At 51.9% G+C, this 15,894-nt stretch overlaps 1 protein-coding gene across 8 annotated transcripts in view; it reads left to right on the forward strand.

Moving 5' to 3' along the window:
* Window positions 1-11,517, forward strand: part of SRGAP2 (SLIT-ROBO Rho GTPase activating protein 2) — a 254,834-nt gene extending 243,317 nt beyond the window's left edge. For 3 of the 8 annotated variants that reach the window (XM_027564309.1, XM_027564311.1, XM_027564310.1), the window contains exons 21-24: window positions 1,339-1,485; window positions 5,206-5,244; window positions 5,452-5,776; window positions 8,097-11,517. In XM_027564309.1, the coding sequence (XP_027420110.1) occupies window positions 1,339-1,485; window positions 5,206-5,244; window positions 5,452-5,776; window positions 8,097-8,480 (895 nt within the window). In that variant the 3' untranslated portion in view covers window positions 8,481-11,517. Of the gene's footprint in view, window positions 1-621; window positions 2,599-5,205; window positions 5,245-5,451; window positions 5,777-8,096 lie in introns of those variants that run through there. The other 5 variants (XM_027564312.1, XM_027564313.1, XR_003514847.1 and 2 more) reach the window with 4 other exon arrangements.
* Window positions 11,518-15,894: the final 4,377 nt, after the last annotated feature.

Raw genomic sequence — 15,894 nt, forward strand, 5'->3', positions numbered from 1 at the left:
CGCCCGCACGGTCTGCGAGAGTGCCCAGAGTCAGACACGGTGGAGAATTGTTTTCAATCTCTCCACTCTACTCCTCCGCCAGTCACATCTCCGCCTCCCCCAGCCCATGCTCATCCACAATTATGTACCTGATGAGTGATAATGAGGGCTAATTATTTGACCACTTACAGTTCCTTTCTGGAACGATCAGGTTGGGAAAACGTTTTGATTTCTCTTTCCTTTTTTTAAAACAATCGTGTTCACCCCAACCTGTTGGGTCACTGATGGCACTTGTCCACTTGCAAATGAAAATGTTGGGCTCATTTTCTAGTAGAAATGTAGCGTAAGCAGCTTTGTGGAAATAACCCAGCTCATTTAATGAGGTTGATGTGGGGAAAGACGGGGGAGAGGACGGGGAGGAACGCCGGGGAGCCGAGGGCCGTGGGCCGATCGCAGACAGACTTCCTTGCGTGGGCTGTCTGTGGAGTCCCACCCTCTGAAGCCGTATCTCCCCGTCAGGAAGGCTTTTCCCCGTGGCCCCCAGACCTGCCCACTGCCCAGCGCCCCGCCTCTGCCCCCGACTCCCCTTGGATGCGATGCTGTCAATGTTTTTAGTCCTCCCCTTAATATTATTTTTTAAAGGTTGATATCCTGAATGAGTCTGCGCCCTCCCAAGCCTCTCCCCGGCTCGCTCTGCGGGGAAGTCCTCTCCCTGTTGATAACATCGCACACCTGGTGGCCATCTGTGCGCGGACAGGACCCTCCCAAATTTAGCATTATGACTTCACCGCAGGACCGAGAGAAGATGAATTGTGGGGGAGAAGGGGCTTTCTTTGTCATCAGTAGCCAGAGGGCCCGGGAGAGCAGTGGCAAGAAGTGGGACCGGCTTGGACACTCTAAGCGGGGCTGGATGCGCTACGACAGAGTGTGGCGGGGTCCTGCCTCAACGCCGGCACCTCCAGAGCCGCGGCAGAGCTGACTGTCCCTCTCCAGTGCTGCTCGGGACCTGAGCACATAAACCGCAACCTGCAGGAGGTGGCCCCGGCACCGCGGCCCCAGGAGAGCAGCAAGGGGTAGAAGGCAGATGCCACGAATCCAGGTGTCCCCTAGCCAAGCTTTCCGGAGGAGCTGAGGACCCCGCAGGACTCGGCAGGATTATTTATTTGTATTTAAGTGACCCTCCAGAGGCCCGTAGCTCCCCTTGCCTCCGCTCCCCGAGCCCAGCCAGGCGTCGCTGCTGCCTCAGAGCCGTTGCGGGGTCGCGTGTGTGTTGGGGGGGCCATCTTGCCGATTTAACACTGCTTTTTGTGTTGTTGTTGTTTTCCCCTCCTCCCTGCCTGCCTGCCCCTCCTGCCCCAGCGAGGACGGTGTCGTGGAGAGGTCCAGCCCCAAGTCTGAGATTGAGGTCATTTCTGAGCCACCTGAAGAAAAGGTGACAGCCAGAGCGGGGGCCAGCTGTCCCAGTGGGGGTCATGTAGCCGATATTTATCTTGCAAACATCAACAAGTAAGCTCTGCTTTTCATTTTCTGCTCCCCTGAATGACTTGCGACACCCAGCCTCACCCTCTGGCCTAACCGCCACCTCCATCCCTGTGCTGTGCGTAGGGCCCCCGCTGCCCACCTGACCGCTTGCATGTGCCCGCGGCTGCTGCAGGGCAGACAGGGCCAAGGCGACGTCCACAGACCCCGTCCACAGGCCCAGCGCGCGGCCGTCACCCTGAGGGCCGGGTGCACCCCGCTGTCCCCGAAGCGGCTGTCCGCTCAGACCTTCCTGGCCGTCTGACTGCGAAAACTCTGGGCAAAGCTGCAGTCACTTCACACAGCTTAGTTTTATGCTGTTTCTCAGAGGTGCCTTCTCGTTTTCAGTTTTGACTCAAATAATAGTCTTGGACGTCTTCCTTGGCCCTGTCTGTTCAAAAATCCAAAGCCTCATGTGTCTTCAGCCAGGTTCGCGTTGCCCCCAATGGTTTATTTTACCCTGTGTCTGTTTCTCCCTCATCCTGTGTTCACTCCCCTGGAGGAAAGGAGACCACTCCCCACCGCCCACGGAAAGCTCCGTCCTGAGGTCTTCATTCATTGTCTAACCCCAGCTCCCTTTCCTCATGCCCTTTCACACCAGAAGAAACAATTTGCCATTCCCCCACTGCTTTAGCCAGTGTATGATCCTGCCCTACTAGTCCTTGTGCAGATGCCCACTTCCGTCCAGCAGGCTCGTAACTCTGGCCCCCGGCTCTCATTGTGGCTGTTAGCAACATCCTGAGGTTTTTACTCTGCTCGCGACCGATCTGGCCATCTAGAGGGATTCCACGCCCGTGTGCTGCTGCCTCCCCTAGAGACATTCAGGTTATTGGAGAACTAATCTCATCTCAAGGGGCCAGACACCAAGTCCCAAAGCCTGCAGACCTCTTTCCGCCAGACCCTGAAACCTGGCCCAGTGCCAGCAGGATGACAAGCCCCAGGGCGCTCCCGATGAATATGGATTGGAGATGATGTACAGCTTTTATTCCCCTCTGGCTTTGGAGGAATGAAATGATTTGCACATTGAAAACCTGTTAACCGTAGCCTCTGGATACTGAAACTGGAAGGAGAATAAAAGATGCTTGTTGTTTTTAAACTGCACCAGGTCGCCCAGATCTCTTGGCTTTATTCCAACCAGACGGTAGCAGGGGGAGTGTTTGGGGCACGTGGCTCTTTCACCCTCTTCTTAGTAAAGTAGCTGATTCAGCTCACTTAGCCAGTATAGTTCTAATTTAAATTAGACTGGTAAAAAAGACTGAGGATTTTATTCATTTCCCTCCAGCTTCATACCCATTGGGAGGGCCAGCTAGTAAAACGTTAACTGTGGGCAGATCGCATTTTCTTCCTTATTTACAAGTCTGTGTTAATTATAAGCCTATAATCATAAGGTTGTAAGCCTATAATTAACCCAGAAACCAAGGCAAGGTCGGTGGAGGGAGAGTTAGCTAATTTCTCTGGTACATATTTTTAAGCTGTCATATATTTGTTGCCATTTGTACAAAGGAATTGTAGAGGGTAGTAGCCAGAATAGTCAACAGATGAACATCTGGTAGAGCTCCTGTGAACTCCCTGGTTGGGGTAACAGGATGGGCTCTTGGAGGACGCGGTCTGCCCAGACTACCCGCTGGTCAGGGGTAAGCAGCGGTTCCCCGGCGCATCTTGCCCTTCGGACTGATTCAGCCATACCTCCCGCCCCACTCAGCTCTCCCCACAAGCTCCTTCTCTCCTGAGTGCCCTGGGTTCTCTCCTGAGCCCTGGGTTCTCTCTCACCCCTGGGCCTTCCCATCTGCTGTCTCCTCACCTGGTCGATTCTTCTCCCTCTTCAGGACTCGGTCTGATGATTGAGCTCTTTGGAGAAGCCTTTCTGACACCCCTGAATTCCTCAGGGCTGAGTTAGGTGCCCTTATTCTGTATTCCCAAAGCAATCTCAGGACTCAAGCTGGACTCAGATCCCTTGACACCAGGAACGCTGTCTCCCTCTCTTTACATCCCGGGGGCCTGGCCCACACCAGCCGCTCCATGTGTCTGCCTCCTCAGCAGTTTTGGCCTTGTGAGTCAGCCCTCCTCAAGTGGGAAGAGGAAATCAGCAAAGAGTTACTCGGGCGTGGCCTTTCATTTCAACTCCACACATTTATTGAGCACCTGCTGCTGTGCCAAGTCATTCAGAGAGGAGGAAGATGTTCCCTGCCCTCGCTCAGATGGTAAAGTGTCTGCCTACAATGCGGGAGACCCAGGTTCGATCCCTGGGTTGGAGAAGGAAATGGCAACCCACTCCAGTACTCTTGCCTGGAAAATCCCATGGACAGAGGAGTGTGGTAGGCTACAGTTCATGGGGTCGCAAAGAGTCGGACACGACTAAGCGACTTGACTTTCAAACTTTTTCTTTCTTTCTGCCCTCGGAGCTCTCCGTCTGGCAAGGTGAACACCATACAGACAGGTAACTAAAAAGTGGTTCCATAGATGCCCTGAAGGAACAGAATTGAGAGGGATCGAGTCTGCCTATCAGTGGGGGTGGGTGCCAGAGAAGACTTTGCAGAGGAAGAAAAGTCATTTCAACTGGACCTTATACGACTCTGAGGACATCCTTTATCCACTCAAGAGTGGCTGACCCCCAAGGTTAAAGCTACTGAGACAGGCAGCTTCACGAGTGGCTACAATGTGCCAGATCCCAGCCAGGCCCAGGGATTTCTGATGAGGAAGACCTCCCCGGTGAATAGGACCAGGACTGGCTAGAATCCTGGTCCTGCCCCAAGGACTAGCTCCTTATCTTCAGGGCCTACCATGCTGATCCTTCCCCTCTTCCATCCCCAACTCCCACCTCGGCCTCCGTGGCCCTTAGTAGATTCAAGATCAGAGCTGCCCAGTGGCCATCCCAAACCAAAAGTCACATAGCCTCTTACTTTAGATCCTTTAAATATGATTCCAAGAGATAATGAAATTATTCGGCAGTAATCTCCAAGGCAGCACCTTGGAGAAGGCAATGGCAACCCACTCCAGTACTCTTGCCTGGAAAATCCCATGGACGGAGGAGCCTGGTAGGCTGCAGTCCATGGGGTCGCTAAGAGTCGGGCACGACTGAGCGACTTCACTTTCACTTTTCACTTTCATGCACTGGAGAAGGAAATGGCAACCCACTCCATTATTCTTGCCTGGAGAATCCCAGGGACAGAGGAGCCTAGTGGGCTGCCATCTATGGGGCTGCACAGAGTCAGACACGACTGAAGCGACTTAGCAGCAGCAGCAGCAGCAGCAGGCAGCACCTGTATGAGTAGGATTCTGCCAAACCATTTCATCTGAGAGCCTTAGTGGGCTGAAACAAATTGACTCAGAGCCTGGGTTCAGCCCAGTGCTGGATGACTTAGGGTCATATAGATGTATTTCCACCCTAGAAAATGCACAAATGTGGCCCAAGCTCTGTAGCATTGCAGCCTCTTGAAAAATACCGTTCGATATCTACAGAGTAAGCAACAGCAACCTCTTGCCAAAGCCCAAAATAATTACAGTCTCGTCAGTGGACTAAGAAACATGCTGAAATTTGGGAAAGTCAACTCTCCCTTTGCCATCAGTTCCCTGTCTCCTTGGTAATGATGAGACTTTTTTTCCCTATCTGGGGCCTGGTTTCCACTCAAAGCAGTTAACGGAGGGTGGCTTTTCATAAGTCTGCCTCCCATTAGAAACTTTCACTTAATCAGACGTTTCTTCTGACAGCACCTTACATCTCAAGAACTCAAAGCCCATGACCACCAAGTAAGTATCCGTCTCTCCTCTGCCCAGGCCAGGGGTGGCAGGGGGACGGACCCAGAGAAAGCCAGGGAAGGTGAAACGAGAGAGGCGCGCTTTGTATCCTCTCCTCCCCGGAGTCTCTGGGTCCCACGCCTGCCTCTGTCTAGCTCACCCTGGCTTCCTCGGAGCCAAGGCTCCCTGATGACACTGCCTCTCTGTCTGTCATTGAAGGCAAAGGAAGCGGCCAGAATCTGGGAGCATCCGGAAAACATTTCGGAGCGATGGCCACGGGCTGAGCAGTTCCCTGACTGATTCCGCCTCCCCGGGGGTGGGGGCTAGCTGCCGCCCGTCTTCCCAGCCCATCCTGAGCCAGAGCCTCCCCAAGGAAGGGCCGGATAAGTGTTCCATCAGTGGGCATGGAAGCCTCAACTCCATCAGCCGCCACTCGTCGCTGAAGAATAGGCTGGACAGTCCACAGATCCGGAAGACAGTGACAGCAGGAAGGTCAAAAAGCTTCAATAACCACCGGCCCATGGACCCTGAGGTCATTGCACAGGTAACTGGGGGCTCTTGGGCAAATGGGTATCATGAGTCTACTCTCACCACGGCTGCTTAGTGTCGTCCACGCTCATGATGATGAGACTTGAGACAGAAATGTGCCTTGTACATTATACCCTGAGTTCAGGCTCTGTTGGACACTTAGACCTGATCATAGGACTTTCCAAGAAATTCGTCAACCCCTCTCTCCCCAGAAAGAACTCAGACAGAATAAAAGAATGCATGTTTCTTGCTCATACATGAGCTATTTGCAAGCTTGTTATAACTTTTAAAGCTAGTAGTTACAGATGGAGAATTTCTGATGGAGCCCATTCAGCCCAAGTTTCAAGTCTTGAGACCCTGGTAGATTTCAGTGAAATTGCCCGAGTGGTGAGACTCAGAGGTGGTTCTGGCCACCTTTCCATATCAGTGTGCCAGCCTCATCATCCCTGAGGCTCATCTCTTGTTCCTAGTGATAGACCAATGACCAATCAACAATCTGCTCCTGGTTGTGAAGGACCCAGATTACTCTGCCACTGGGGACTCGGGTACCAGAAAGGTTTCCAGCGTAGGCTTCCAGAGACAGTGGAGATGAGCCCCCTGGTTACAGGGTCTTCCATCCATGTATGCATCACACTGACAAATCTCTGTTTTCCATGAAATTATTAGAGATCCAGCCCCACCTCTAAAAATCCGTCTCTTGGGGCCACTCCAAGCAGTTCACTCAGACGTCTCTCCCAACTCTATAACTTTCATTAGACCAGGTAGGAACTAAGGGCTCACTGCTGCCCTTTTTTGCCTCAACCGAGTTGAGAGTCCCCTCACCCCAACTTCCAGGGGGCAATAGAGACCGGGCGTGGTCTCTATTGGCTTAATTGTGGTGCTCTGCTTAGGGAGGGTATGCCTGGCAAGCACAGTATTAAGCTACGGGCCTGAGATGTCTTGCTTGGCTAGCCTTCTGTATCTGTGTCCCCCTTAAGCTCTTGGCTGCACTCTGCCTTGCACTCCAGGAATCCTCCCAGCTCCCTCTTTGGCCAGGTGTTAGGAATGTCAGAATAGCTACATATCTGGAATAGCTACATAGATAACTCTAGCTGCAGAACAGGACCAAGGAGGGAGACAGAGTTCTTTCTGAACAAAAACCTTAAGGTTTGAGAGCATTGGAGGAATGAGTGAAATTGAACCACTGTCAACAGAAAGCATGCATCACCCTATAGGTCTTTGCTTAAAACTTGCAATTTTTGCATATGACTTTAATCCCAAAGGAGGAGTTGTGTGGTTGTTTGGGGGTGCCAGACAGAGTGTGTGGAGAGGAGGGGAGGAAGCTGGGAGGTCTTCCTGGGAGGCAGCTGGCTGCATACAAAGGGTCTTTGGTTCTGCCTTGAGCCCCTGAGCTAGGGCTGCTATTTCCTACTATCTGGAGTAGTGACCTGATGGAGATTGGCCTGTGCGGGCTCTGGCTCCCCGTCCTGGTCACTCCTTGGTCCCCTCCCATGGTGATGGGTGGAAGGAAATGGCTTCATCAAGATGGACACTCTCATGGGGTCGGGTGGGGCAGGGAGGGGTGGGGGATGTCCTGATGAATCCTCGGGGCCAGGGCTCTTGAACCGTCCCTCAGCCCTTGAGGAGGAGGGACTAACCCTCATAACCTTTGGCCTTTAAAGTCCAAGATAACAAAGATCATACTTCATCTCTACCACTGTTTTTTTTTTTAATCCTTATTATGTACAGTTTCAAGCACAAGTAGAATATGCACCCCAGGGATAGTGAATCCCATGTACTCATGACCAAATTCGTGGCCACTCCTAATTCATCCACCTTTCCTCTCCCTGCTGGATTACATGTCATCTCATCCAGGTGGCTCAATGGCAAAGAATCTGCCTGCCAAGAAAGAGACGTGGGTTCGATCCTTGGGTCAGGAAGACCCCCTGGAGAAAGAAATGGCAGCCCACTTCAATATTCTTGCCTGGGAAATTCCAGGGACAGAGGGCCCTGCTGGGCACTAGTCCATGGGGTTGCAAAAGAGTCAGACATGACTTAGCAAATAAACAACAACAACAACAAAAAATCCCGAGATACATCAGTGCATGTGTATAAAACCTGAGGACTGTGTTTAATAAGGATTTCAACCACTCTGTCTAAAGGGGGGAAAACCTCATGAGAATGAAAGTCCTTCCCTCCCATCTGAACACCACATATTAAAGGGTTTGGGCTGGATAAAATCATCTGGACACCTTGCAGGTGGTTTCTCCACGATTCGGCCCACGTTGTTGGAATAGGACCTTGGCGGGGGGGGCTTATCTCTCCATGAGCCTCACGCCCTCCTTTCCCGTCTGCAGGATATTGAGGCGACCATGAACTCTGCCCTGAATGAGCTGCGGGAGCTGGAGCGGCAGAGCAGTGTCAAGCACACCCCGGACGTGGTTCTGGACACCTTGGAGCCCCTCAAGACCTCCCCCGTAGTGGCCCCTACTTCGGAGCCCTCCAGCCCCCTGCACACCCAGCTTCTCAAGGACCCCGAGCCCGCCTTCCAGCGCAGCGCCAGCACGGCGGGGGACATCGCCTGCGCCTTCCGGCCCGTCAAGTCTGTCAAGATGGCGGCGCCCGTCAAGCCTCCGGCCACGCGGCCCAAGCCCGCCGTCTTCCCCAAAACGAATGCCACCAGCCCCGGCGTCAACTCCTCCGCCTCCGCACAGTCCACTGACAAGTCCTGTACTGTCTGAGGGGCGTAATTTAATTATCCTAGACAGGGGACTAGAGGGACTGACTGTTATTAAAAACCTTCCTATTTAACTAGCTTGGGGACTTCAGTTGAAACTTAGGTTCTAAGTTGTTCTTGCCTTCCCGTCACCCAAAACCTTGAGAATGAAGCCCTCATTATCGCCCTGCCCCCGGCCCCCTGCTGCCCCCAGTCGCGGTAACCCAGCCAGCTACAGTACATGCAGTCCTTAGGTTAGCCGGAGATGGATCTGTCCGCCATCGGTCACTGTGAAGTCGGGTAACGCAAGTCAGGGGCCCTGGGCTAGCGGCTCAGCCCCCGCAGACACACGGGACGCCTAACCAGACGGCTGGCCGCCAGCAGCGGCTCTCAGTGGCGTCTTGTTTTGGGTACTGGTTATAAAGGATCATATACAGTCCATGCTCCGTTTTACACACACACACACACACACACACACACACACACACACACACACACACACACACACACTGGTTATAGAGGATCATATATAGTCCATGCTCCGTTTTACACACACACACACACACACACACACACACGTGGATTTTTCTAGTCTCTGGCATGTGTAGCCTCCCCTGGTTCTAGATAGACCGTCTCTTTGTAAGTTATTGTGGCAGTTCACACAGGAGCCACCAGGGGTCTCTGTTTCCGTTACAAATCTCATTCTGTTTGGGCCAGAGAACCTAGCCTTTGCAATCTCTCCATCATACGAAATTTAGCAGGATGGGACTGGATCCTGTAAACTGTCTGGGCTTGGCAGTTTCTGTCTTCTTTCTATTGGTGTGAATTGGTCATTGGTGTTTGCTTTTGCTCTCCTCCATTCTCTGGAACTACAACCCAATCTTATGGAACTTCTAAAGTTTTTCTGAATGTATAGACATTTCTCGGGGTCCTATCTTTGTCTCTGATGGACAATTTTCCATTTAAGACATCTTCCTGTATAAGACAGTTTTATAGTTGGTTCCTTTTAGGGTAAAGAGTCTTAAGACAGTTTTATTGTACTTGTGGCAGGTTTGGAAAAGGTAAGAAATGGGTCCTTCCTCCCACTTTTTTGGGTACTTAAGACATAAGATTTATTATCCTATTAAAAATTAAATTCAGCTTTGCTAATCCTAAAATCATTCCCAAATGAAAGTTTATTCTAAGTTTACCCCCTAGTTGGGTCATTCTACGAGGTCTCTCTTCAGGGACCAATGGGGCTTGGGGAGCCCTAGTTAGATTAAAGAGAGACAGAGCCCTTTAAAACTGATCTCTGTTTATCCGGACAAGGACAACTTAGAGAACTCTGGCCCCGAGGGCTTTAAAGTCTTTCCAAGGCCTGAATCTAAGAAAATCGAAAATCGGATGCTGACTCTTGGACTCCCTTTGGCCTTTATGGTTCTCCTCCAAAAAGCAAAAATCTTGTCTACTTTAATCCCTCTCCAGATCTGGTGCCCACAGTCCCAGCTCCCCCAACTCTCCCAGCATCATGCTGTCCCAGGGAGACCAGAGCTAGGGATGGGCACACCCCAGGCTCACGGGTCTCAGACGACTACTCGAGTTAAAGCTGAAACCCATTCCTCTTCTCTGTTTTCTGGTGTTTAAAACTGCGCTTTTTGCCTTGTTTTTCACAGCTTGGGAAAGATAGTGGGTTGCCATTCAGATAGGAAAATCTAAATTGTCTTAACGTTGGCCTAAAAGATCCTTTTCAGATTAACATTTGGAAGCTGGTAGTCATCTCTATGGAAAGCGGTAGGATTTTCCTCCTTCAGCGTGAAGGAAAAGAGGAGCTCTATGGAAAGTTGCCAGTTAGAAAAGTAGCCTGCGACATCAGGAAAATCATCCCGCAGGCCAGGATGGAAAGATGGAGTGCTCCTTCAGTGAGTGTGTCGGCCTGTGAGAGGCAACCCACAGTCCTCTGGATCCTCAGCTTCTTTGCTCTGTGTGGTGGCCTGTCCTTGTCTGTCACCAGAACTTATGCAGGCCCTGAGGCAACAGAGGGCTTTCATAGCCAAGGATCTGTCTCCTTGCTGAAAGTGAAACCCCGCCCTTCACTCGACATTCCTTCTGATCTGACTGGCCAAAATTGGTGCCCACACCTGCCCTTTTCCTTTTTTCCTGGCACGTCCTTCTCTTAAGAAAGAAAAGGCAAAACTTCCTTAGTGACAACACCTTGGACCTGTTCTGTTGCTCCTGCCTTAGGTCTCTTTCAGCCCTGTACCTGACGTGCGTTCACCATCCTGCGGTCAGGGTCCATCTGCTGATCTGCATCACGGACTAGACAGTGTGTGAGTGCTCATCTGCTACCCCCTCTCTGGGCACTGAGTTGTCTTCCCCTCTCTGGTGCTCCTGACACCGATGAGATGGTCCTGCCCTGAGGACTAGGAACCCCAGGAGGAGAGTCCTTCTCAGCAGAGCTCATTGCGATCAACTGGAATCGAGGTTACACACTGTGATTTTTACACCGAAAAGCCAAGCAGAGCTGGCCACCCAGGGTCTCGGGAGACCAGTCTTCCTCAGATTAGCTTCCTAAACCAGCATGATGCTTCAAAGAGCCCCACTCTGCCCCTGGAGGCCTGGATCCTTTTCCTGGTGTGGACTCTGATGGGTCAGTCTTTGGGACACAGGTGGGGTAGAGCTACCAGCATCCCAGTTTGGAAAAGAGAGGAGTTTGCAGCCAGCAGCCTGTAAACTGGAAACACTGGTCTCAGCCAACCTCCTCAGGGCGCCCTGGTTTCTCCCCAAAGAGATGAGGAGAGATGACGCCAGCAACAGGATGAACAGACCACTGGAAGGGCTGGTGTATATGTACTTCGTGTTCAGAAGAGAAGTTAGATCTTCCAGGGAATTGCAATGTTGTGACGTCTGACTTGTATGTCACGTTTGTGTAAAATGGTATATTCTTTAAAATAGTGTTGATAACTGGAATATTGTATGTATGCTTGGAGATGCTTTGTGTGAACCTAAGACTGTCACTCAACAGATGTTGGATTGGGGAAAATCCAAAGCACAACTTCGAAATAAAATACATTTTTAGGTTTCGATGCTGCAGTTTCTATCCCTTCTCCACTGCTTGACATCTCCAATCCAGGAGTCCCACTGCCCGGGAGGGATTTTGATTCGTCTGCGGTTAATAGAGCCCTGCCTGGCAACAGGAGAGATGGGGTGACCTCGGGAGCCAACTGTCTCCTCCCTTCCCCAGCAAGACACAGCAGAGGTGCGTCTGGAGTGTGGATATTTTCCCCCAGCATTTTCATCTAGCCCATGAGTGGAAGCTAAGAGACTGTGTAGCAAGTCTTCCAGCCTCTCCATTGGGCAGTCTGTTGCCATGAGAACTGTTTCCTTCACAGAATCCACCTCTGCTGTTTTCACTGAGGACTGTTCTCATTGCTTTCTCTAGTCAGATTTCCCCACTTTCAGGAGTGGAGCCTGCAAAGTTGCTTGGAAGCTTTACCAGCCACAACCGAGGTTGACTGAAGGCTTTATTTCTTCCATAATCAAAGCCCTGGGTCATTCTGCCCTTGGCAGCCCCCTGTGTCTGCAAGAAGGGCTGACGCACATGTTTGTGCTGCTGGCGTGGGGTGGGAAGCAATGCTTTCTCTCCCTTAGATTCTGACTTTAGCAGATCATAAATTCAAGGATGACGTTATTCAAAGGTAATCATTTGAAATGCATCCTGCAGCCCCTCGGGCCCACACTTAGGTTTAGTGAGCTTACTCTAATGCTAGAGGCCCCTGGGGCGGGTCAGATCTCATACCCAGTGTTCAAGGGTCACACAAGGTATCCTATCCCAGACATGCTCCGTCCTCTCTCAGGTTTGCCACTGCCACCTGCTTTTGGTATATTTTCTGTTCAGCTTTCTCATGCCCTTCTAACGTGCCATCTCTTCTCCCTTGTTTTATCGTAAAGCTCCAGCTGGACCCTCTCTTGCTGGGCTCTTAGTCTTGGTTAAGTCAGAGTTGAAGCTGTTCTGCCTCCCTGTGCTGTGGATGAGTTATCACTCCTGATAGCAGGTTACAAGCTGTGAGATGGAGCTCACGCTTAAGCTGTGAGCAGAGGACCCAAAAGCCTTTTCAGGGAGTCCTAAGGCATAGGCTGGACAAGGCACTGGCGACCCACTCCAGTGTTCTTGCCTGGAAAATCCCATGGACGGAGGAGCCTGGTGGGCTACCGTCTATGGGGTCACACAGAGTCAGACACGACTGATGCAACTTAGCAGCAGCAGCAGCAAGGCATAGGCAGGTAATCCTTTTGGGTCCCCTTATCTCACATATTCTGACAGGAGCCTGATAGAAACTGGTGACGATGAACACAGTCAAAAAACACTCCTTTGATCTAAATAGAAACCAAAAAAGAAGACCAGGTGGGTCTAAATTGAGGAAATAGTCTTTATGATGATCTAATTTAAATGTGTATACCCATAGGCATATGAAGCTTCCTTTCACTCAGGAGTCAGAAACCCTGTGTATTACACATGCCAAAGACTCACTAGTCAGTTAAGCCTCACTGTGCACCAAGCACTGTGATACAGTATTGAACAGGAGAAATAGATAATAGAGCTTTCTGGTTTCAGGGAGGACAGAGAAATAAGCAAAATAAGTGTTACTCTAAAAATAAGATAGTGCCTATCTTATTTTAGGGAAAAGTAGAAAATTACTCAAGAATTCTGCTTGGTCTGGTCAAACTGAAATTACTATTAGGCATCCAGGTGGAAAGATCACATAACTCTTGGATATGGAGATTTAGATACAGATCATACCTGAACACAAATGTAGAAGCTATTATGGTATAGACGTATTCAAACTAGGAGATTCCCGGGAAGAACACACAAATGGGGGGAAAGAGAAGGTCCCAATAATTAGAGATCCAGCGGAGAGGAAGGAGCCAGCAGAGAGGGCAGTGGGGGTGAGTGACAGAGGTGGGTGGCTGGGGAAGGGCAGTGGGGGTGAGTAACAGAGGTGGGTGGCTGGGGAAGGGCAGTGGGGGTGAGTGACAGAGGTGGGTGGCTGGGGAGTCACAGAAATCCTGGGGGGAAGAAGTGTTGCAACGAGGATCGGCTGTAGATGAGGCCAGTGGACAAAGGTCATGCGTGTCAATAGCACCTGCCTTAGAGGGGAAACAAGCTGACAAGAGTCAGCTGGCAGCACACGGGAAGGGTCAGGAAGGGAGAGTCAAGGTCCTGGCAGTTCATTCAAGGCTTTGTTTTGAATGCCTAGTCACTCAGTCGTGTCCGACTCTTTGCGACCCCAGGGACTGTAGCCCGCCAGGCTCCCCTATCCATGGGGATTCTCCAGGAGAGAATCCAGGAGTGGCTTGCCATTTCCTTCTCTAGGTTGCTTTGAATGGGGGTGCATCAAAAGGGGTCAAGGGCCCAGGTTTTTCTTCTTAAAATGGACAGTATGGGGGCAGGTTTGCTCAGGGGCAGGACTCAGTAGAATAAGAGCAAAATTACAGAGCACAGATGGAAGGGCCGCCCGGGCCAGAGAAGAGGCACTTCGTCCATTTCAGGGGAGGGGAGGTGGGCTGGGAAGAGGAGGGCATTGCCTGTCCATAACTTCTTTATTTGCAGCAAAGTTAGAGGCAAAGCCTCTAGCTGAACACGTGGGAGGGGATGGCGACGAGGAGGTCTGCAGAGTTAGGAGGATGAGTGAAGCATTCATTTTTCCACACCAAGGATGACCACGCACGGCGGCCTGGTGAGCCCCCACCACACCTTCTCCGGCCACCAGCAGCCCGGCCCTGACGGCAGGTCTGTCCTTCTTCCCCCGCCCAGAGACCTGCTCGCACAGCCCTGCAGCGTGTCTGACCCCCGCCCTCGCCTGCCTCTCCTCTGCTCTAAGGCGTGAGGCAGGTGAGGAAGCTGACAGCTCGAGCCACGTCGGGGCAGAAAAGGCAGCCAGCATCCATTCAGGCCCTCCCGGGTAGTGGGCCCTGAACCTCGTTTTGTTTCCACACCGAATGGATGAGAACGGTCAAAGGACTTGATCGAGGCAAGTGAGGTCGCGACTCAAACCCCAGACGGCAAAGCCCTGCCCTTCCTGCGACCCCAAGCGGCCTCCCTCTGGAGCAGCAGATGTGCGCTTTCTCCCCGAGAGCTGCCATCAGAGACCCCCAACATCCCACCTGGGGTCCTTTTGCTTCCTCTGAATTGCCACTTCTACGTTGACGACTCCTCAGAGCCACCCAGGAGAATGTGATGAGGCCTCTCACAGGCTCCCTCTTCCTCTCAGAAGTCCCCCAGTGTCCTCAGATTAAACAAGGGCCAGGCTGCCCAGCTGGGACCAGCGGCTGCAAACCACAGGCCAGATACTCGCTCATTCTGTCCACAGGGAGGGTGTGGCCTCCCAGAGGATGCCGGCGAGGCTCAGAGTCCCCAGCGCCGCCCACCGCACACCCCTGCGCCTCTGCATGTTCTCCCGCAGCCTACACTGCCGAACCTCTAACCCCCTACAGTCTGCCCAGCCCTCCTCCCTCCAGAGTCTGGTTGAGTATCTTTTCTTCTCACAAACTCTTCTCGGTCATTAGCGGTCCCACCTCCCTGCAGCCCACCTCGGTCAAGTTCACAAAGTCACTCCCTGCTGAAGCCTCTTTCTCACGGCCTTCACCACGCTCCTGGCAGTGGGGTTGGGGGTGCCTAGGTCTCCCCTTCTGTCTTCAGCACCCAGCACCCACAGGGCCAGCTTCCTGGTAGATGCCAGACACACAGTCATTGCCCCCGAGAGCAAGGGTGCTGGTAAGGACCAGACAGGCTCACTGGGGGCAAATGAGTCGAGCTTTAGCCATAAGCTGGCTAAGTTGCAAATCTCCGTGACTTAAAACATCCTTTCCTTGTGGGCCAGCGGGGGGTGGGGATGGGGGTCTCTGTTCCATAGTCACTCAGGGACCCAGACTGATCACCACATCTAACAGAGTCACACTGTCACAGGGGCTGGCGGGGGCTGGGAGTGGGGGGGGGGGGTGGGCGGTTTCTACATCAGCAATTAAATGCTTTGGTTAAGAAAACACACGTGGGGACTTCCCTGGCAGCGTGGTGTATAAGAATCCACCTGCCAATGCAGCAGACACAGGTTCGATCCCTGGCCCAGGAAGATTCCATGTGCTACAGGAGCAACTAAGCCTGTGAGCCACGACTGCTGAGCCTGAGCTCTACGGGCTGCAACTGCTGAGGCCCGCGCACCTAGCGGCTGTGCTCTGCCACAAAAGAAGCCACCTCACAGCAACCAGGAGTAGCCTCTGTTTGCTGCAACGAGAGAGTCTATGCAAAGCAACAAATACCCAATGCAGAGAAAAAAGAAAAAGAAATGACAGCAAAAGGATTTTTTTTAAAGGAAACAATAAAGTAAATTAAAAAAATAGAAATCACATGGCCCTGCCAAATCAGAGGGTCTCAAGGAAGTACAATTCTACTGTATAGCAGACGG

Source organism: Bos indicus x Bos taurus, chromosome 16 (genome assembly GCF_003369695.1).
Source record: "Bos indicus x Bos taurus breed Angus x Brahman F1 hybrid chromosome 16, Bos_hybrid_MaternalHap_v2.0, whole genome shotgun sequence".
Lineage (NCBI taxonomy): Eukaryota > Metazoa > Chordata > Mammalia > Artiodactyla > Bovidae > Bos > Bos indicus x Bos taurus.